This window comes from Equus caballus, chromosome 4, assembly GCF_041296265.1.
Source record: "Equus caballus isolate H_3958 breed thoroughbred chromosome 4, TB-T2T, whole genome shotgun sequence".
Lineage (NCBI taxonomy): Eukaryota > Metazoa > Chordata > Mammalia > Perissodactyla > Equidae > Equus > Equus caballus.
This window is the reverse complement of record NC_091687.1, coordinates 56,973,869-56,994,847: the sequence shown is the minus strand read 5'-3', so window position 1 is coordinate 56,994,847 and position 20,979 is coordinate 56,973,869. Positions and strand designations below refer to the sequence as shown.

Genomic DNA, 20,979 nt, shown 5'->3' with positions numbered 1-20,979 from the left:
CACACACCTAGTCACATTCCTCCTTCTCCCCCCACACCAAACACACTCACACACCACCTCCCCCAACACACATTCTACCACACTGTCCCTCTTCCCTCCCGAGGTCTGTAGGTTTGTCACTCAGTTACACTACAGTTCACTCACACCCTTCCCCTCAACACTTCACTGATCTGTCCCTCTACCCCCTTTGTCACGCACGCAGTTATATTGTCACCCACCCATCCTCTCTCTTCTCTGCACTGTCCCTCCCCTCCCCCGCACTTCACCGCCCTGGGACTGTGGTACCGCCACACTCACACCCCCCTCCCCCCGAGTCTGCACTGTCTTCTCCTTCTCGGCTTGGTCACACGCACACAGTTACAATGTTACACACTCACACGCCCGCTTTGTAACACACACGGTCGCCCGCGCCCCTCCCGCCGCCGCTCCCGGGCCCCCGCGGCGGCCGGCGGCGGCGCCGATGACCTCACGGCGCGCGCGCGGCGCGGCCCGGCGAGGCCGCAGATTGGCTGGCGGCGCCTCCGCGGCACTTCAAAGCCGGAGAGGGAGCTACAATTGTGGTGGAATGGGCGGAACTGATCATTGTATTGCACACCTCTAAAAAAAACACTGCCTCTGATTTATCAATATAAAAAAGATCCTCTGAGAGGAGGAGGGCACTTTTGTGTGATGGCAACTTCACTTCTAGGGGTGAGTCTCAGGATTTTCTCTTGCTGGTTTAATTAGTTTCCTTTTATTGCCGATCGGAGGGGGTTAAAGTCGCCCCGGCCAGGCCACGGGCTATCAGTCTCTATTGAGAGCTTTTTTTTTTTTTTTTCCTTTAAATACAAGTGAGTTTGGAGAAAAGAAAGAGGGGGAGAGGGGGGCAGAGTCACTTTTTTCAGCGCAGGAAAAGGTTCGAAGGGCATTTAGGCAAGCCACCTCGCAACGCCCGGCCACTCCGTGGCCGGGAGCGCCCAGCCCATTTTACATGCGACGATTTCGGGGTAAAGAGAACAAGTTTTTTCTCCTGGGCAAACTGCAGATTTTCCCTCTTCCCCTTAAAAATATTCCGCAGCCCGCCTTGTCTTGCAGGTACGTTGAACCCGTCTCGTTTTTAACTAGCGTAGATTTTTTTTTTTTAAAGAAAATTAAAAGAAAAGCAGGAAGAGCGAGCGAGCCCTATAGTTTGACCTCTTTTGGCCTGGGAGAAACAACCCAGGATGGGGATCCGGGGAACCGGAACAGGATTTTCAAAGCTCTCTCTGGATTACAGGGGAAGCGCTCTTAAAAGCAATCCAATGGTTTTTCCCCAGGCTTCTCGGCAAAGGAAACTTCCTTCCTCCCCAATCTGGACTTTTTGCTTGCTTGTTTGTTTCGAAGTGCCCGGGGCCTTGTGTGCACGAGAGTGTTGTTTTAGGTGAGAATACTTGTCAAAGTCTTCTTGAGCATGGCGCTTTGCTCCCGAATCTGACGCCGGCAGCCAAACTTGTCCCCTCTCGTAGAGTAGGAAGCAGCTGGGCGCCGGGGCTATTGGGGGAGCCAGGTGAGTTGGTGGCGGTGCGCCGCAGCGAGAGATGGGGTGCAGTGGGGCGTTTTGGAGGCTACCGGAGAACTGATGCACATTTCTTTCCTCCCTCCCCCACCGGCCCTTTGCCCACCTCCCCTCCCCCACCCCTTCTCCTTTCCTCCTTCTCGCAGGAAGAACCGAGGTTGGGATCGACTCCTCTGGCCATGCTTGCTGCTACCTGTAATAAGATCGGCAGCCCCAGCCCGTCTCCCTCCTCCCTCTCCGACAGCTCTTCTTCCTTCGGTAAAGGCTTCCACCCCTGGAAACGTTCCTCGTCGTCCTCCTCTGGCAGCTGCAACGTAGTGGGTTCCAGTCTCTCAAGCTTCGGCGTGTCGGGGGCCTCCAGGAACGGCGGCTCGTCCTCGGCGGCCGCGGCGGCCGCGGCGGCTGCGGCGGCCGCCGCAGCCCTGGTGTCCGACTCGTTCAGCTGCGGCGGCTCGCCGGGCTCCAGCGCCTTCTCCCTGACCTCCAGCAGCGCCGCCGCCGCCGCCGCGGCCGCCGCCGCCGCCGCCTCCAGCTCGCCCTTCGCAAACGACTACTCGGTGTTCCAGGCCCCTGGCGTATCGGGGGGCAGCGGCGGCGGCGGCGGCGGCGGCGGCGGCGGCTCTTCGGCGCACTCGCAGGACGGCTCCCACCAGCCGGTGTTCATCTCCAAGGTGCACACCTCGGTGGACGGGCTGCAGGGCATCTACCCGCGCGTGGGCATGGCGCACCCGTACGAGTCGTGGTTCAAGCCCTCGCACCCGGGCCTGGGCGCCGCCGGCGACGTGGGCTCGGCCGGCGCCTCCAGCTGGTGGGACGTGGGCGCCGGCTGGATCGACGTGCAGAACCCGAACGGCGCGGCCGCGCTGCCCGGCTCGCTGCACCCTGCCGCCGGGGGGCTCCAGACCTCGCTGCACTCGCCGCTCGGAGGTTACAACTCGGATTACTCGGGCCTGAGCCACTCAGCCTTCAGCAGCGGCGCCTCCTCGCACCTGCTCAGCCCCGCTGGGCAGCACCTGATGGACGGCTTCAAGCCGGTGCTGCCCGGCTCCTACCCGGACTCGGCCCCGTCGCCGCTGGCCGGCGCTGGGGGCTCCATGCTGAGCGCGGGGCCGTCGGCGCCGCTGGGGGGCTCCCCGCGCTCCTCCGCCCGCCGCTACTCGGGCCGCGCCACCTGCGACTGCCCCAACTGCCAGGAGGCGGAGCGCCTGGGCCCGGCCGGGGCGAGCCTGCGGCGCAAGGGCCTGCACAGCTGCCACATCCCGGGCTGCGGCAAGGTGTACGGCAAGACATCGCACCTCAAGGCGCACCTGCGCTGGCACACGGGCGAGCGGCCCTTCGTGTGCAACTGGCTCTTCTGCGGCAAGCGCTTCACGCGCTCCGACGAGCTGCAGCGGCACCTGCGGACCCACACGGGCGAGAAGCGTTTCGCCTGCCCCGTCTGCAACAAGCGCTTCATGCGCAGCGACCATCTCAGCAAGCATGTGAAGACACACAGCGGCGGCGGCGGCAGCTCAGCGGGCTCGGGCAGCGGCGGCAAGAAGGGCAGCGACACCGACAGCGAGCACAGCGCCGCCGGCAGCCCGCCCTGCCACTCCCCTGAGCTTCTGCAGCCCCCGGAGCCCGGGCACCGCAACGGCCTCGAGTGATGCGCACCCCGCGCCTGCCCCCTCCCCGACCCCTCGCGCCCCTGTCTGTCCTGGCCTCCGCTCCAGCCTCTCCACTGCACCCTGCTCGCGCTGTCGTCTCTTTCTGTCTCTGTCCCTCTCTTTTAACTCCCTTTGTGACATAACTTTGTAAAGGGGGTATGGACATGTAACACGCATTGCTCTCCTGGGTCCTGGCTTTCCCTCTCCACCCGGTAACACTGTCGGAGTCAGTGCAGCCAGAACCGGCGCCGCCCCGGGCCTGTAATTCTCGTCCTTTCCCTTGGGTCCTCCCTCCGCCATCTCTAGGTTGTGACGGGCATATCTTTTAGAGGGAAGCGGCCGCTGGAGGTAGAGCTGTTCGAGTCCAGTGCCTGGGAGACCGGAGGCCTCCGCACGGGCGGGAGCAACTCGGCTGAGCAAGGTTGAGCCGCGCCGTGGGAAGTGCGAGGCAGGAGGCCCGGGCAGGGGCATCCCCACTGGGCAGCTGCGGACTTGGTTCCAGAACCGCAGTCTTGGGCGTCTGGGCTTCGGAGAGCCCTGCCCTGCCGCTGCGCGCGGCCGCTCGCCCTGTGCAGAGCCGTCGGAGCTCTCGGGGGATGCCCCTGCGGCGGCGCCGAGACCCGGGGTTTGCAGAGTTTGGCTCTCCCAACGTCAGCTCTGCCTCTTTTTCTTTGTTCCCTGAGGTGGAACCGATGCAAGTTTCAGCTAAGGGCAGTCTTGGCGAATCGCTGCAGCAGCCTTCTTTCATCTTTATAACTTTTTTTTTTAACTAAAGAAAAAAGCTCGGCATCCTTCCACATGGTTTCCCTTCTAGATAGTTTTTCCTCTAGCAGTGAGCAAGTCTTTCTCTAGAAACTGTGCTAATATTGATCCCAAAGTTATTTTGATCGCATTAACTTAACTTATGGGGTGGGGGTGGGAGTGAGGGTAGGTGTCTTTTTCTTATGCAAAAATACCCCTTTCCGGTGAGACCAGATTAACTATCACCGTGTTTGTCCTTTTCTACCTCGTTTTCACCACTCCCGAGCATAATCTCCCAATCATTTTTTGCTAGTTCAGCCGTCAATTTGTATAGTACCCATCTGTAAATTCTCGCAATTCATTGAAGATTCTTAGGGTTAAACTTTTTTTGTGTGTGATTTAAACTTCTAAACAAATGAAGAAGCTATCGTTTATTTCAGACGAGGCTGTAGTTTAAATGCCAAAAGAGGGAAAATAGGAAAAAAAAAAACACTTTGTAAAATATATCTGAACCTAATGGTTTGTACAACTGGAGAATCGTTCTAGATTAGTTACCAATTAACTATAACTCCACCAGTGTATGGGTGTGAGGTGCAGTTGTCCAGGAGACGATTTTGTATAGTATTTTTCTTGTACATTACTTTCAGTAAATATTTGAAAATATATTGAAGTAAACTTGATTTTTTTTTTGATCACAAGAAAATATTAAGAGTTATTGTTGCAGTTCTGATGAGCTGCAGGTTTTTTGAACTCACTTCTGGAGGTGCAGAGCCACAAACGCACTTTCGGGGCCTAGTTTTGCTCGAATATGAATTTAGATAGGTATCAAACTGTAACTAAGACAATATTTGATAAATGTGGGATGACATTTAATTTAATGGAGCATGTACTTATTTGCATTTGCTGGCAGTTCAGGCATAGTTAAAGTGAGAGTTCTCCTATATTTCATAATAACTGGGTCTGCCAAAGCCCATGTATTAAATAAATTGTCCAAGTGAAACTCAACTAACTTCGGCCTTTGTGTATTTCCTGAAGGTAATATTGTTAACTGTTAATAAACACTCCTGACACTACATTTAAACGTTTGCAGATTCTGCAAACTAATTGTTCATTGTAATGTTGAAATAATTTGGATATTTCACATTGAAATGAAAAGCCTTTCTCTGGAACATTTTAGACTTGCATTTTAAATGCATGAAATGTAATTGATTTATTTGTAATATTTTAAATGGTATTAATAAACTCAGATAAAAGACTAGGCCAGTTAATTTGGGTTTTTTTTCCCCTTTTTAAACTATGGACATTTGCATTTTATCTTCAGTTAAATGTCTAATTTAAACAAAATTTAACCCTGTTCTTGTGGTAATATTTAAAATTGCCTTTAAGATATTACTTAGATGGAATCATCTATTTGGCGAAGCTATGTTTTCTATTTACCAAGATAAAGATTATAGTGTCTAAGAAATGTAATTAATTATTTACCAGTAGATTTAGCTCAAAGCATCAGGATTTACTGACCTCTTAAAATTTGTTCTAAGTCACCGAACAATTCAAAGAAACTTCCCTGTTCTGCTTCCTTCTCACTCTCTAGAAGGAGTCAGGTTGTTGGCCATTGATTGCATTTGGTATTTAAAAGGCCAAGCCTTACATTGGAACATCAATACATCTAAAATAAAAACATGGGTTTGGGGATAACTTTTGTTGTTAGGAGGTGGAGGAGGTCAAGCTAACAAAAGCTTGTTTTTAGCATTCCATGTCTTAGCTAAAGATTATGTAGAGGTAAATATCAGTAGTAGATTCCTGTTGAAATGAGTTATCTGTCCTTTTAAAGTTTCTAAACAGCCACCAAAGAAGAGGAAGGTTAAACCTTAATCTATTTACTAGGCTATTGTTCATAGGTGTCAATGATGCCAATAAAAAAATATTGTCTTGTTATGTCTAAGTGCATTTAAGCAATGAGTGTTCCTTGAGCCATACTTTGAAACATGAAATACTTTAAATGTTGATTGCTGTTATATCAAACTATTTCACTATTAGATTAATATTATTATTTTGGATCAAATTGAATAAAAAGTTAGTGTGTTCAGATTCTTATAAGTTTAGCTTCTTTCTTTCCGTTTGCTTTCTCCTCACCCCAAGTTCAGTCTTGGTGTACGTCTTGAACTGAAAATTTTTTATTAAAATTTATATAAAGTCATTATTATCCACAGAAACAAGTGAAAATACAGAGTGCCATGAAGTTTGTAAATTCAGAGGAAAAAACCAATTAGGGATAAAATGTCTCACAATAGTGCGGTTTGTGCCCACGTAGCAGACTGCCTCCATCCTGCTGTCTATGCAGATATTTGAGATCACCAGTCCTTATGGTTTTAGGCAAGCAAGGTAACTCTGATTCTTTGGTATACTGTAGCTCTAAATAATGGTTTAAAAAGTAAAATAGTCTCTTTCTATCACTTTCTTCCTAGGAATAACACGCAGAACACAGTTTAAGTGTTGTTCCTTTTTATTGAAAGTTGCAGTGCTGAGGGATTCGGAGAAAATGGTTCTGAAGGAGTTAAATGTAGTGGCAGGTAAGAGGAAAGCGGCTTGGTACATTTATGATATCAGTTGCGTTACATACAGAATCACACTTGATTTAAGAGGTGGATGATGACAAGGAGGGATATTGTCTGGAAGAAGATTTCTTTGGGGTGGTTGAAGGGGGGATAGATGTTTTTACTGTAGTATAGATGCGCAAACTTTCACTTTCTTCCTTCGGCTCCTCCTGCCCCTTCTAGCTTTGGTTTATTTTGTTTTGATGGTTATTGAGCAGTATTTCTAGATTCATTTTCTGCAGGGTTCCCTTTTGAGGAGGAACATCCTCTTTTCGGAGGACAGAGGATAGGGTGCCAAATTGTGATTTCTCCCTGCTTTGTCTGTGATAAAGCACCTCTTACCAGTGCCTGGAGACTCACTCAAAAGAAGCCAAAAGCTGAGTCTCATGTTGAACCAAGGGCCCAGCTTCCGGTCTTGCAGATCAAGGTAGAGTTAAACTAGTTGTTGACCCAGAGGTCAGGCCAGCATATATCAGTCCACCCTCCAGAGATGAGAATAGGGCTGCGGCTCAGTCCAGTCTTTCTGTTGACCTGCCTCCTTTCTTCCCCAAACTTGAGTGTTTCTTCTCTGTCCTGCTTTCTCCTTTTCTGGTTCAACTTCTGTCTTTTTGGACAATCTCTTTCATCTAAGGACACGACTGTGATTTGTTGAGGTTGGACTATCAACTAAAATATTTTATGCTAGAAACTTAAGGTAAGTAAATGTGATGAGTTACTCTTCTATCTCAACTGATCTTGGAAAAAGTTTCTGGAAGGGTTTGCCTTCCGTCCACTCTCCTCTTATCCCAGTCTTGGTATAATTCTCAACTGGGCTTCCTTTGGGGAGAAAATGCTGAAATGAAAAATTAAAGACAAGCAAGCCGTGAGACTGGACTCCTGAGTGGGCGGATCGATAATCCTGCCATCAACATTTTCATCTCCCTGAGGATCGTTTGGTGAGATTATTGAACGAAATGTTACAAAGGCCTGTGGAGGAATTTCTTTAAAATAAATATTTTATTTTGGAGGATTAACTCAAAGGTCAGATGATCTTTTAGGCGGTAAATTAGGGGAGGAACTTTAGAGAAAAAAAGTATGGATTTGATTATTCTCTGGTTGCCTAAGATAGTAGAGGTAAATATTAAAATGAAAGAAGTTATACATTTTGCTCCATTTTTCATTCAAATAACCTCAAAGAGGGATTGATTTGATGCAGATATTTTGAATAAACTGGATTTTAATTTTACTGCTGATTTTTTGCTGCTTCTGTCCAAACAGGCATTATTATTTCTCCCTACACCTCCAAGAAAAACTCAGGTATGATCAAGGCTCTTTCTCTCTTTTAAAATACATGGTTTCTACAGTTCTCTGCTTTTCTTTCTTTCTTTGAAAAATAGCCCAGCAGACTAATTCTATCACTATTTAAAGAAAATCGTGTTAAGTAAGGAATCAAAAGGAGTGAAGTGTAGAGTAATGCTGTACTCATTTTTAAGTTAGGACTGTCGTTCTGGGTGGCGTCTTTTGAAGACTTTGCTGGATATACAATTGTTGCTGTTGTTTAAAGAGTAAGATTCAGAATTTTCGCCCTATTTATTCCCTGCTTCCGGATTAAAGGAAAGCCGGTAATTCCTTGCTATCCCGGGCTCCAGCCGCCGCGGTTTAAGGGGACGCGCGTCAGTGGACATCCCTTTTACGTTCGCTGCACTCCCGGGGCGCAGAGGTGTTGATTTGCTGTTGGGGGCGGGGCGGGGGGATCTATTTTCTTTGGTCCCTGGGCGCATGTTTAATTTAATTTAATTTTCTGCGGCGTCTCCTGGCGATGAGGGAGCAGCCTTATACATTTTGCTTTGGTTCCTAACGACAGTAGGGGCTTCCAGAGGTCTAGGGACAGGGAGAAGAGCTCGGGGGTGATTGCGAACCACAACTAAAGCGCCCGCTCAAAGCTGCCGCTTTTCGCTCTTCTGAGGCCATTCTTTCCAGACCATCCACTGGGGCTTCTTTCAAGCCCACCCCTAACTTTACTTCTCAGGCGCCCTCTGCTTCTCTAGCAGGGCTCTAGGCTGAGGTCTGGGCTGCCCAAAGTTTCCCTTATTCTTTTCCAGCGAATTCAGGGGGAAGTTTTAAGATTGGGAGAATTTCCCAGCCTTTCAAAACGCGACCTCTTCTTTTCTGTCCCCGCTCCTCGACATGCTGGCTGCTCTCAGAAAGAGCCCCGAGACCCTCCCGGCCGAGTTCCGAGAGGACTAGCCGCAGTGTCCGCCCGCGGGGTGCTGCGAGGGGCGGGGCTGCAGCCTGGTGTCTCCCCGCGAGCCCCGGCCCCCGCCCACTGTCCGCCCTGGGCTGCCGCCCGAGCCGCCCCGCGCCGCGCCCGCGCACACAAAGGCGCCGCGGCCGCCTCCACCGGCTGCGCGGACGGCGAGCGCCACCCTGTGCCCCGCGCCCGCTCTGCAGCGCGCCCGGCGCCGACTATGCCGCCGGACCCGGCCGGCGCTTCCCGGCCCCTCCGGCCCTGGGCGAACCCACCGTGGGAGTCGCCTACGTGAGCCTCCTCCGCGCTTGCCTCCTGGCTTTCAAAAGACCCTCGAGCGGGACGGGGTGGGCGATTCCTTCCCTTTCTCTCCAAATCCCAGCATCCTCCCGCTACCCTTGGCCACCCGAGCACCTGGACCTTGGGGTCTCTGTCCCCCCGAGCCGATGTGGCACACCCTGCCTTGCGTCCTGCTGGGGCCGCCAGGCCGGTCTCGGCGTGGACGGACCAAGGTCGTTCTTCCCAAGCTTGTTTGGATTTCTCTCTTGGCCTTCGCGACAGCTGCCTGTCCTCCTTCACCTCCTGTGCTCTTTTCTTGGCCTAACTGCCGCGGTCACTCGCACCCACCACCTCTCCCCACAGGGGTTCGACGAAGCGCAGCGTTCTCCATCGGCGGGAAGTTTTAATCTTGTCATTTTACTATGGATTTGCCAGACTTGAATGAAGGAACTTGCGCACCTTTTCCCACACTATTATGATAAAGGAAGCAAAATTAAGTCTGATTTGCTGTGACAACTCTTAGCCCTTTTTGATTTCAGGAATCAAAGAACAGTTTAGCATCTCGGTGACTACCTAGGGGAGCATTTTACAGATAGATATAGATATATAATCACTGTACTTGTTGAACAGAACTCAACTTTTCTTTACCGCGTTGTACCCAAAACCCAACAACCTCTCTTGTTCTTTCTTCCTCTCCCTCCTTGCATCTCGACCCTATGGGCAGCTGGATATTTGGGGAGCGCTAGCAACATTCGCCAGGTCCAATATTATGGTGACATCTGAAAGGAGGTAAGGATGGATCAACCCATCGGAAAAGAGCGCCACACTCCCTTAAAGGTCCTTACTTGGAGATGTACCCGCCGCTCCCTAGGCGGCCGGAGGAGAGGAGAGGCTCCTGGTGCAGCTCTCCGCCGCCCCTAACTCTCTTAGGCGCCCCTAAGACTTAGGCCCTCTTGTACTGGAAGCTCATCACGCAGGTTTGGATGCATGGGTTCCGCTTTATACTCTCGAGGTATGCCAGTGATTAGACTCTGTATGCACCATCTACGTGCGTTTAACGCACCCTGCGATGAGGCTCCAGCATAAATGTCTTCCTTAGCACTTATATCCAGGGAGTTCTCAGAGCTGCACACCTGCCCGTGACACTACTCCAGGCACGTCCCGCCTGTGGTTAAATCCACGGACTCCACTGACCCGTATCCCCGCATGGGGAAGGCAGAGGAACGGCCTATCTGGGGAGGGCCTAGCCTGTCAAGCCCCTGCAGCCACCAGTAGAAGTAATCTGGCCGTCCGGAGCTCCAGGATATACTTGACACGTTCACCTCTGGAGCCGCCACCACCCTCCTCCCTCAAACCAGTCAGTGACGTGAGCCCCCGCCCCCAGTCCTCTCGCCGGGATCCGGAAAGCCAGGAAGCGCTGGAATGCCGCGTTCTCTCACCCTATTGTGCCTAGGTGTTGCAAACCACTGGAGGACAGAGCTTCGTGCTTTGATCTCATGTCCCAGTCATTCTTTAGCACAGAGGGGTGAGTTTAAATTAAATTTCTTTCTCTGCTGATAAGTTCTAATGGGCCTCAGAAGGTGAATAATTATGCAGTAACATTTCATGGGTTGTTGGAGTGGGAATTCCCACTGTGCGGTCACAGGAACAGAATTTCCCCTGTAGCTCAATGCTAAATGAAGCTTCGCAAGTGAGCTACAAGTGTCTTTCAATCTCGGCGCAGATGATCTGGTCCTTCGCTGCTCTCATCCTGCTTTCATCCCGCCCCTACAAAGCAGTTTGTCGTCACTTTTTTCACTTAAGTTTTATTTGTGGTTTAAAAATATTTTTAAAGTCTCTACCGAAGGCTCTTATGTTTGAGGATTAAAAAATATTTGCTTTGATGATTAAGTATGCATTCTTATCAAGATAAAGTACACGTTGATGAAAGCTGGGACTGAATTTTCCTGGAAAAAGGCAGATGAGTCACCTGGGATTTGCCTCCAAATGCCTGGACTTAGTCCTGGCACCTCTCTTCCTTTATTTTGGTGAATTAGTGCTTTTTTGCTTGATTCCTGAGAAAAAAGTCAAGACCTGGAGCTGCCAAAATCAGTGTTTTGAACCTACCTGATTTGCTGTTCAGAAATGCACTGTTCAGTAAAGGAAAATTCTGACTTTACATTTAATTTTCCCCGAAGATAGATAAGCAACGGCATCAACAGTTTGAATATTTAAATGAGTCATGACATTTTGATACTCAAAAGGATATCAGACTCTTAACCTAAATCAAAGAAATCTAAATTTGTAATTTAAAAGCACAATGGAACTCTTTATTGTTTTGTTTTTTAAAGAAAATCCTTTTTACCCCATTCACATCAGAGTTTCATTGCAAAGCATTTTCCTTGTTTACTTTTCTTCCTTTAAATAAATTGAGCTCCCACAAGCTTTAAGATTTCTAAATCAATACATAGAAACTGGAGCCTGCTTATCAAGTTTTCACTTCTCTCTTGGCAACTAATTTGAAAGGACCCAAACAATGAGCTGATTTACACTATGCTCATTTCACCCTGTACTTTACGTGAATGTTGGAAAAAACCCCTCAATAATTCACCTAGAGTTATCTTTACATCTTTGAGGGAACTGATCCTCTCAGCTTTAAGTTTTTTAGCCATTCCATTTTAAGCACTGAAATAGAAGAAAGAAAGTAGGTGCTACCTTCCTCCTTAGAATTCAGGTGATTGTCTAGTTCAACGGATAATAAAGGATTTGTACTGCCCAATTTTGCACCCAATTTAATGTTTCTAATTATGCGCATACCCTATCATCAGGTTTCCCATCATTTCAGGAAGTTTTGTGTTCATTCTTCTACACCGATCAGTGCCTCATTTCTCTCTTACATGCCTATCCCTTATTTTAGCTGTTTTTTTTTTTTTTTTTTGCATATGCAGTTTCTTTCCTCTTTCAATTTAACAAACAATGGCCTTTTAAAGGGAGAGGGAACCTAGTGGCAGGTGGAAATGTATATGAAAGATATTCACATTGATTTAGTGATGTTTTAAAAATATTATCAAATTCTATATACCTTTTAACAGAATTTGTCTATAGATATATGAAATCTCTAGGGAAAAATAAGCATTTTTATATTAAATTATATTTCTCCCAAAACTTTAAGAAAATAAAGTTCTTGTAGGTGACAGTTCAGTAGTCTTTGAGGCAAACTAAATTTTGCTCTTTCTCCCAATAAATAACTATTTGATTTACAATTGCGGTGGTTAAGTTCTAGTAAGGGGCACATATATTTCCTATGCCCTCAATAGTGATATATTTTAGTTTATTATCACAATTAAATGTTGTAATAGTAATGAGTAGAGAGCAGTTTCAACTTTGTAAATACTTTGGCAACAGAACATTATATATTCTTCAGTTGCATACTTTGTAGAAAGCATATGATATAATTTATTTAGTATATGGTATAATTATTAAATGTGAACATACTTTGGTTAGTGACATGTTCACTTGAATGTTTTGATATGTATACCCGGGAAAATCAGCATCAGTGAAGTGTTCCATTCCTAAAATCCCACTTGTTTTGCAGAGAAAATTTTAGTTTCAAAAGAGGGGTATAATAGTGAGCCCTGTTGTTGAGAAATGGTATTCATGTCTGTGAAGTGGTTTTGGAGCTACTTTTATTATTTTATACTTCAAAAGCGGTAGCAGAGTTTTTTTTACTTCATTTTTAAAGTAAACTTCTCATTTTGGAATGATTTTAGATTTACAGAAAAGTTGTAAAAATAGTACAGTGAGTTCCAGTAGTTTTCCCTATTGCTAACATCTTATATTATGATGCTATATTTGTCAAACCTAAGAAATCAATATTGGTATATGATATTTTTATTTATTTTATTTTATTTTTATTTTTATTTTATTTTTATTTTTGTTTTATTTTTTTAAAGATTGGCACCTGAGCTAACAACTGTTGCCAATCCTTTTTTTTCTTTTCCTGCTTTTTTACTCCCCAGATCCCCCCAGTGCATAGTTGTATATTTTAGTTGTGGGTCCTTCTAGTTGTGGCATGTGGGACGCCGCCTCACCGTGGCCTAATGAGAGGTGCCATGTCTGAGACCAGGATGCGAACTGGCGAAACCACGGGCCACCGAAGCAGAGCACGCAAACTTAACCACTTAGCCACGGGGCTGCCCCGATATTTTTAAATAAAGAATTCAAGGCAATAAATGTTGTAGCTTAGAAAATTGCTGACCTGTTTTTGGTCAGCTTCTTACTGTCAGCTTGCCTATGCAGAGCCGATGTACTAAATTAGTAAGTTATGTAAAAAAGCTATTCCTCAGGGATGTATTTAAAACATAGTTTCTTAGAATGAAAAGCTTTTATTTCTTTCGTAGTTAATTAAAAATCTAAGAAAACATACTCAGTTCAGTTTTCATTTTTATTTCATGTATGGAAACATCAGATGAAATTTTGAATTTGAATGGTTGTTTTGTTTAAGTAAGATTATAAGGAGTTTCATAAAAAAGGAAACTATTCTTTATTTAGAATGTATTTTTCACTCTATGTAGGGTTGCCAGATAAAATACAGGATACACAAATTTCAATTTTAGATAAATAAACAATTTTTTAGTATAAGTATGCCCTATGCAATAATTGGGACATAACTTATACCAAACATGATTTGTTGGGGTTTTTTTTGAAATTCAAATTTGGCTATCCTGATTTTTCATTTTTCAAATGAAATTCATGTATCAGTACAGACAAAGCTAAAAAAAGGCATTATAAAAACAAAGTAATTCGTACCTTTTCACAAAAATGCTAAGAGTAACATTCTGTGCTATTTTAAAAGGGAAATGCAGGCCATAATTACGTTAGGATTTACATGGTACCTGCAAAGTGAAAATATAAAATTGATTTTCTTATTACTCTTTTGTATTTATTTTTCAGCTCCTTTGGCTTCGTTCTGGGCTATCCTTACACATTTGGAATACTAGTACCACTCTGCCCTACTAAGAAACTGCATTTACCTAGCTTTTAAGAAAGTAATATTATGCTGATGTTTGCTGGTCAGCATCTCCACACTTCTTTCTAGTATTAATGCTGTAAAAAAAAGAGGTATCCTAAAAAAAAAACCACCCTAATTTCTATTCATTAGATTCACACAGTAGAGACTCTATACTGAAGTTTTGCTCCTGTGAATTCCATTCCTCTGGAACTTTACACCCATCCCCCAGTTTAAGGGCTCTTAAACTGGACACACATGGATTTCTGTATTTCTAGAAGTCATGTGTAAGTGTAGCAGCAGTAATGCATATAAAATTTACTTGGTAGGTATTTCTGAAATTATAATTAAATAATCAGAAGTTAAAGTTCTCTACCCCAGAAGAGTTTGTTTTTCATTCTATGGAAGTACTGCTATAAGAAATAGAAGTACTATCCACTATTTATTCATGACATTTTCTCAACAAGCAATCCATTGTCTTACTGTAACAGTTTTCTTTCTTGTGGTTCATTTATGCTATTAATTTAATTTTTCTAACAATTTCCTCTCTCTTCGTAATTACTGTTTGTGATTATCCCCAGAAATAATGAGTTAAATTCTGTGTAGCTTATACACAATATATGCTAATAAGGGGTAAGGGAGAGAATGAACCTGGCACCCAAGGTTTATCCATCTTGCCTTCACACAGCTCAAACAGTAAATAAAAACAATATTAACAGGCCATGTATGCCAATCAGATAAATCATTAAGAACAATACCGGCAATCTTTTATCATAAACAGGGAATTTATCAAGGACCCAGTTTAAAAGGTAGCCACCCCATAGAGTCTGCTTTCATCAGGCAATTCAGCTATTACTGTGGGGGTTCAGAAGAAACTGGTGAGTGGGAAGTTTGGAAAATTTATTTTGGAGTCTGACTTAGTGGTAGCACTCCTTGGAAAATTAAATTGTAAACAGGTTCCTACAAACTGCCCTACTCTTTTTCTTTCCCCAAGACTTTCCATTTCAATAGAAGTTTTAAACTTGATTTTTCAGAGACAATTAGATGTTCACTGAAGATATTCTAGAAAGGACAAGAAATTGTGAAGAAGCAGAGGAAACAAATTACTTTAACTCTAATTCTGAGATACAATTATGTCTTACAATCTTTTTTCTATGTGATTTTTTTCTTACATAGACGTACAAGAGTGTAACCTGCCTTTTTTCTCCCATTAATATTAAAACAAATTTCCCTTACTATTAAAAATTCTCTACAAACATAATTTTAAATTGTTATAAACTGGTGTATGGAACTCATATATAAAAATTTTACCTATTTCCCTAATACTGGGCATTTAGTTGTTTCCAAATGATTGAACATCCTCACAGATGACTTTTTGTTCTAATTTCTGGTTATTTCCTTAGGATACTAGAAGAGAAAGGAATTCTTGAGGGATAAGAACACTTTAAAGGCTCTAGATAGAGATTATCAGATTACTGTCCCGGTAGTATATAGCAGTTTATGTTCTACAAAACAGCAGTTGAGAGAACCAGCCTTAAGTGCACTGAATTCTCAATCTTTGTTCATTTAATAAGGAAGAAATGAATCTCATTATTGCTTTAAGTTGCAAAGTTCAGATTCTTAAACTTTTTTTCCATATGTTTGCCATATTTATTTCCTCTTTTGTGAATTGTCCTTCCATGGTTATACCGTTTTCTGAATGAGAGTCCAGATTGCACTTGATTCCACTTGATCGCAAAATGAAGCAGATGATCTGGGCCAATGGAGAACATTCTGAGGAAGAAAGTGCTGACTCTGGAAGCAGAAACTCCCTTCAAGTCTTTGTACCATACAGCTCCCTTAAACTAGGACCTGAAAATCGGTTTCTTCTTATTAGTACTAGATTAATTACGGTAAGCGGGCAGAATGGAACCTTACTTATGCTTTCATTTTACAAAAGAATTTTGGGAAAACAACCAGTGTTTCCCAACTAACATTGGACACTGTTTTGCACTGTCACATGGTACTAAAATATAGATTCAATTGAATATGTTAGTTGTAACTGGTTGACAAGTAAAAAAAGATCCCGTCAATGAGTCGATAGGATACCAAAAAAAAAAAAAAATTTAAGATTTTTATAGTTTACTTTATTAACTGAATTAGCTAGATGTTTTGGCCGCTCGTTGTATGAAGCCACAAAATTGACTTTTAAAGAGAGTTCATTCATTCATTGCCACCACAGAGAATGAGTCTGATTTGAATCAGCTGTTATAACTGGATAAAAAGATCTGTTTTAAAATTTTGATATATTATGGCCATTAGAGAAATAGTGTGCAAGACTAAAGTCAGTCTACTTAATCACTAATGAATTAGACGTTTTTAAAGTTTCTTACATAATTTAGGTAATTAAAAAAGTTATTCTTTAGCAAGCTTGAAGTTTTGTAATACCTAGGTGACATACTTATTAGCACTTGAAAGAAATACTTAAATACAACCTAAAGAGTCTTAAACTCTTGAGTTGTTGGGAGGAAGGAAGGGAAGAGGATGGTGAGTAGATTGGACACACATCATATCTCTAACATAACCTCAGCTTGTAGTAGAGACAACAGTTTATCTTACAGTGATATTTTAAATGATAAATTGCTTTTGTTCAAAAATTTAAAGAATCAAATCAACAAATACTGAATGGCCACCGTGGGTTCAGTACTTTGGGTTAAAAATAAGCCTTGGTCATGATCATGAATCACAGTAATAATTTGAGAAACTTACTTATAATTGTAAAACAAAAGTAAAATACTTCTTGCGTTCTTTCTTGAAGGAAAAAATTATCACTTGAAAAAAATAAAAATCACCCCTTCATCCTGCCCTTATGACTCTAAAATCAACTATTAAAAATTTAACAATATGTAGGCATTATAGTGTTATAATTTTAAAATGCTCAAAATTTGTTAAAATAACTTAAACCTTGCTCTATGAGTGTATATGTATTTACCCAGGTTTAAGCCCAATCTGTTTTTATCTAAAGTTGTTACAAGGGGACAGAGATTAATTTAGTTTGTCCTCTAAATAAAATTACTTGATTATTAAGTAAACTTAGATATCCTATTTTGTATAACAAACTAAGAGAGCTCACTGATGGTGGTAAATAGACTCTTAGAAAAGTAACAGCTCTTTCTTTTTTTAACTATATACAGGAAATTCTGAACACACTGAAACTGGAAAAAGACCAAAAAAATGGAGACAAGAACCTATGCCTTTTTAAAACTACACTGCAACAGAGAAAATAGATTAAAACTAAAATTAAAAGTCCTATAGGACTTCATTAATTGTTCTATCCATGCTCAGTTTACAACTTTTATCCATGAATTCTGTATGTAAATAACTGGTTTTGGAGATGGTTTTTTATTTTGTGTGGAACAATCCTTCTCAACCTGTTTTTTGGTTAACAAACCCCCTTAAGATTCTCATGCAGCCTATGGCTCTTATCTGAAAAATATGCTCATCTCAGCACTGCTCTGATGCCTCTAAATGGACCCTAGATTTAGAGCTGAAGGTGTGCTATTGAGTCCTTGGTGTGTATGCTCCACTAAAATGTTACATGTTTTAGAAGAATTTTACTTGAGTAAATTAAAGATAGTGTCTTTTGTCTTTGGCCTTATAATCTACCTTGATAAAAATTAACATGGAGAAAAGAAGATGGGTTAACTCTTGTCTGACAGATTGTGGAGTTTCTGTGAAGATTCCAATTTTTACTGCAAGACCAACTTGAAATACATAACAGAAAAAACCACAAGGTTGTCCCACACATTTCAGAAGTGTGTGGTCAAAATTTTGTGATGTTTGTACTTCTCTTGCTTGTTCCCTATAGGCTAGGTTTGTGATATAATTTATCCCAAATGTTTTAATTTTGTCTACATTAATGTCATAAGGCCTTCTGCCAATATAGAAACGTGTAGAATTTTATAGTCTATCATTAAACACCCCAATTTTAAAACAATTTCATTACTTGAGGCAGTATTTATTTTATAATATTTGGAGAGCCGTTTGTATGAATAGGAGCCTTAGTATTGTTAAGCAAACCTGAACCACTTTTGATGACTCCACCTTAGCTAACACTTTACTCAATGCATTTGTTACTACCTTTTATCGGTTACAACATTGTAAATCTGTTTTGGTTTTTGCATGATACAGCTATTAAGATCTTTTTATCTTAACCAAACAGAGGAATGATGCATCGCAAGTGGGTTGCAAATGGAACAAAAGAGTTATGATAAACACCCTGAAAATAAAGATAGCAGGAATGATTCAACAATGGGAGACAATGTATGTAGATACCAGCGTCTAATCTTTCCCTGTGAGTGTGTGTATCCGAAGGTAGGGAAGACTGAAGAATTGTGGTGAAAATGTGCTATTGCCGAAGCAGCCGTATTTCTAACCCTTCCAAGTTATAATTGTGTCGTGTACCAGAATTTTGTCAGACTGTAGGTGGGCAGAAAAAATCCAGTTTCACACCAGAATGTTAACCAAAGAGGAACCAGGAAGCTTTGTATTTTTGTACTGTAATGAGGAGGCAAACAGCAAGTTGTTTTCTACATGAACAACTCAAAAGTACCTTACCATTTCCAGGTCCACCTAAGAGGGACAATGACTTAGCTGAGTGTGGGCTATAGAGTCGGATTTTCTGGGTTGAATACTCATTCTAACACTTCCTTAGTGTTTGACCTCAAGAAGCTTCCTTAACTATTGTGTGCTTCAGTCTTCCCACTTGGTAAAATTTGAATAATAATAGAATGTATCTTTTGTAGATTAGTTAATGCCTATAAGCCTCAATCACAGTGCCTGATAGATAAGTGCTCAATGAATGTGAACTTATTTTTAGTAGTTTTAGCTTATTTTATATTATTGATATTATTATTGCTACTACAAACGCCAGGAACACTCCATTTTATAATGAAAGACTTCTATCTTCTCTTTATTACTTTGGAGGTTTTCTCCTTTCTCCATGCTGGGGAGCCCTGTTGACCTTGCTCTTATTTTCGATGACGCCCTCTTGCTCCTACTTTCCTTTGGTGTCCTGTACATACCATCCTGTGAGAGCCAGGTCTCTTCTTTTTGTCTAATATGTTGCTCATTAACCCCTCTTCTCAGGGGACTTAGCTCTAGCAAACTGGAGACTAAAGGAATTTATGAAATGAATGTAGGGCAAAGGTATAATTCTGCCTAAATTGAGGCCATGGGACTAGGAATTTGAATTTAAATTTGCACCTCTTTTCTTAGATTTTCTGAGGATTTGATGGTGGAATATGTTTTCCTTCCAAACCTAAGCTGATTGCTAGAGTACATTACATTCTTTATTGTTTGAGTGTTTTCAAATAGTTTTTTTATTCTTTCTCTAGTTCCTTCTTTCTCTTTCTTTTTTGCTTCACAATTTTCCAGAATGTTCTGGTAATTTAACAACTTCAACCCTATTCCTAGAATCTCTTCTTGACTTTCAACTGGGCAGAAAGTATTTTAGCCATGTATTATATTACTGTGATAATAAAGTTGATGATCAAACAAAATATCTCCATTCAATGGCAAATTTTACTTGGCTTATAAAGAATAGTATTCCGTCATTTACATCTACAAAAACACAGGTTGGTGTACTACACCATTATTTCCTTCAGTCTAATCATGCAGTAGTGATTACATTCATTTATAGTTTTTCACACCTAATTGTCTAAACTTTTGCCTTTTTGAAATCTCAGTAAACTAATTAAGCATATCCTGAAACAGTTTAAAATGAGAAACATTTTAGTCAGATTAAACTGAACCTTGATAATTAAGTATAAATCCTTGATAATTAAGTATAAATCATTAAGAAAACAAGCCCAACAAACTCAATTACATTAGTGATCCTTTTCAGCGTATTTCCATAGACATTATAATCACAGATATTATACTTTTGTCTAAGAAGTGTGCCTCTTTCAGAAATTTTTTCAGCTTGGAATTCTCATATTTCTGCAATTTTGTTAATGTGAAAAGTATCCCAATCCATAACACTTATAAATGTAAGTAAATATTAAAGGAAAAACAGATGTCATACCTTTGGCTGAATTCAGTCTTGTTCCAGTAGTGCAGATGTAGAGAGCATTTTTAGGGTGTGGCTGGTTAATTTTATTAGACCATGTAACTGCTGCCAAAACTTGGGCTTGAGCCTCACGTTGACCAGATATAGTTAGCAACGAGTGCACTCTCAAATCATTAGCCATTTTCCTGAACAAACTGTGGAGAGAAGTCCTTGGTGCTATGATTGAGACTGTAGGCTCTGGAGTTAGACCTAAGAGTTCAGAGTCCAAGCCACAGCAAGTTACTTAATTTCCTTAAGCTTCAGTTTTCTTCTCTTTAAAAAGAGATAAAGATAAATGTCCTTAAAGAGCTGGTGTGAGGACTAAAGAGATAATGTACATAAAGTGCTTATCCCATGCCTATGTGAAAAATTTCACAAAAAATGTGAGCTCTCGTTAGAAGCAGTAGTTTAAAACGGTTTTAGGAAAACTCAAAAGTGTATTGGGTCAGAGGTGTGTGAAAAACTCATATATTCACAGTATTAAAGATACCATTTTTACCTGTTAGCACGTATTTAGTGGAAAGAGAGTAATGTTAAGAAAGTAGAACTTAGTATAAACTTCTATTTAATAAATCTAGTCTCAGGATAAAAGGAATTAGCAGCAATAGCAGAATCCAGTAGCAAAAGTGAAGAGAAAAAGACAAACGCATTCCAAATCCTGCCCTAGCAATGAAGATAGGTAGCATGTTGCAGTGGAAAAAGCACAGGGCTTGGAGGCAAGATATGTGACTTTTTGCTCTTTCATCAACATATAAAGATGTTGGACTGTATGTTTTCAGGGTTCTCTTTGACCTTTTCCTCAGTGTAAATCTGTGAAAAATTGTCTTGTCTTCTCCATGGAATAAAAGTTGAAATAGATATGCTTTGTAGTAGGCTGAGTAAT

The 20,979-nt window shown here is 42.5% G+C and overlaps 1 protein-coding gene across 6 annotated transcripts; it reads left to right on the top strand.

Annotated features, from left to right (window-relative positions):
* The first annotated feature begins 552 nt into the window (after positions 1-552).
* On the top strand, positions 553-19,548 carry SP8 (Sp8 transcription factor). Of its 6 annotated transcripts, none has more exons than XM_070264667.1 (7): positions 560-690; positions 1,296-1,399; positions 1,681-6,491; positions 7,773-7,811; positions 9,746-9,810; positions 15,720-15,900; positions 17,182-19,548. In XM_070264667.1, the coding sequence occupies exon 3, from the start codon at positions 1,714-1,716 to the stop codon at positions 3,178-3,180; it is 1,467 nt and encodes a 488-aa protein (XP_070120768.1). In that variant the 5' UTR covers positions 560-690; positions 1,296-1,399; positions 1,681-1,713; the 3' UTR covers positions 3,181-6,491; positions 7,773-7,811; positions 9,746-9,810; positions 15,720-15,900; positions 17,182-19,548. The 6 variants fall into 6 exon arrangements, with proteins under 6 accessions (XP_023495113.1, XP_070120768.1, XP_070120767.1 ...); XM_070264666.1 differs by having other exon boundaries at positions 1,296-1,525; XM_023639345.2 differs by lacking the exon at positions 1,296-1,399 and having other exon boundaries at positions 553-690.
* The last annotated feature ends 1,431 nt before the right edge of the window (positions 19,549-20,979 follow it).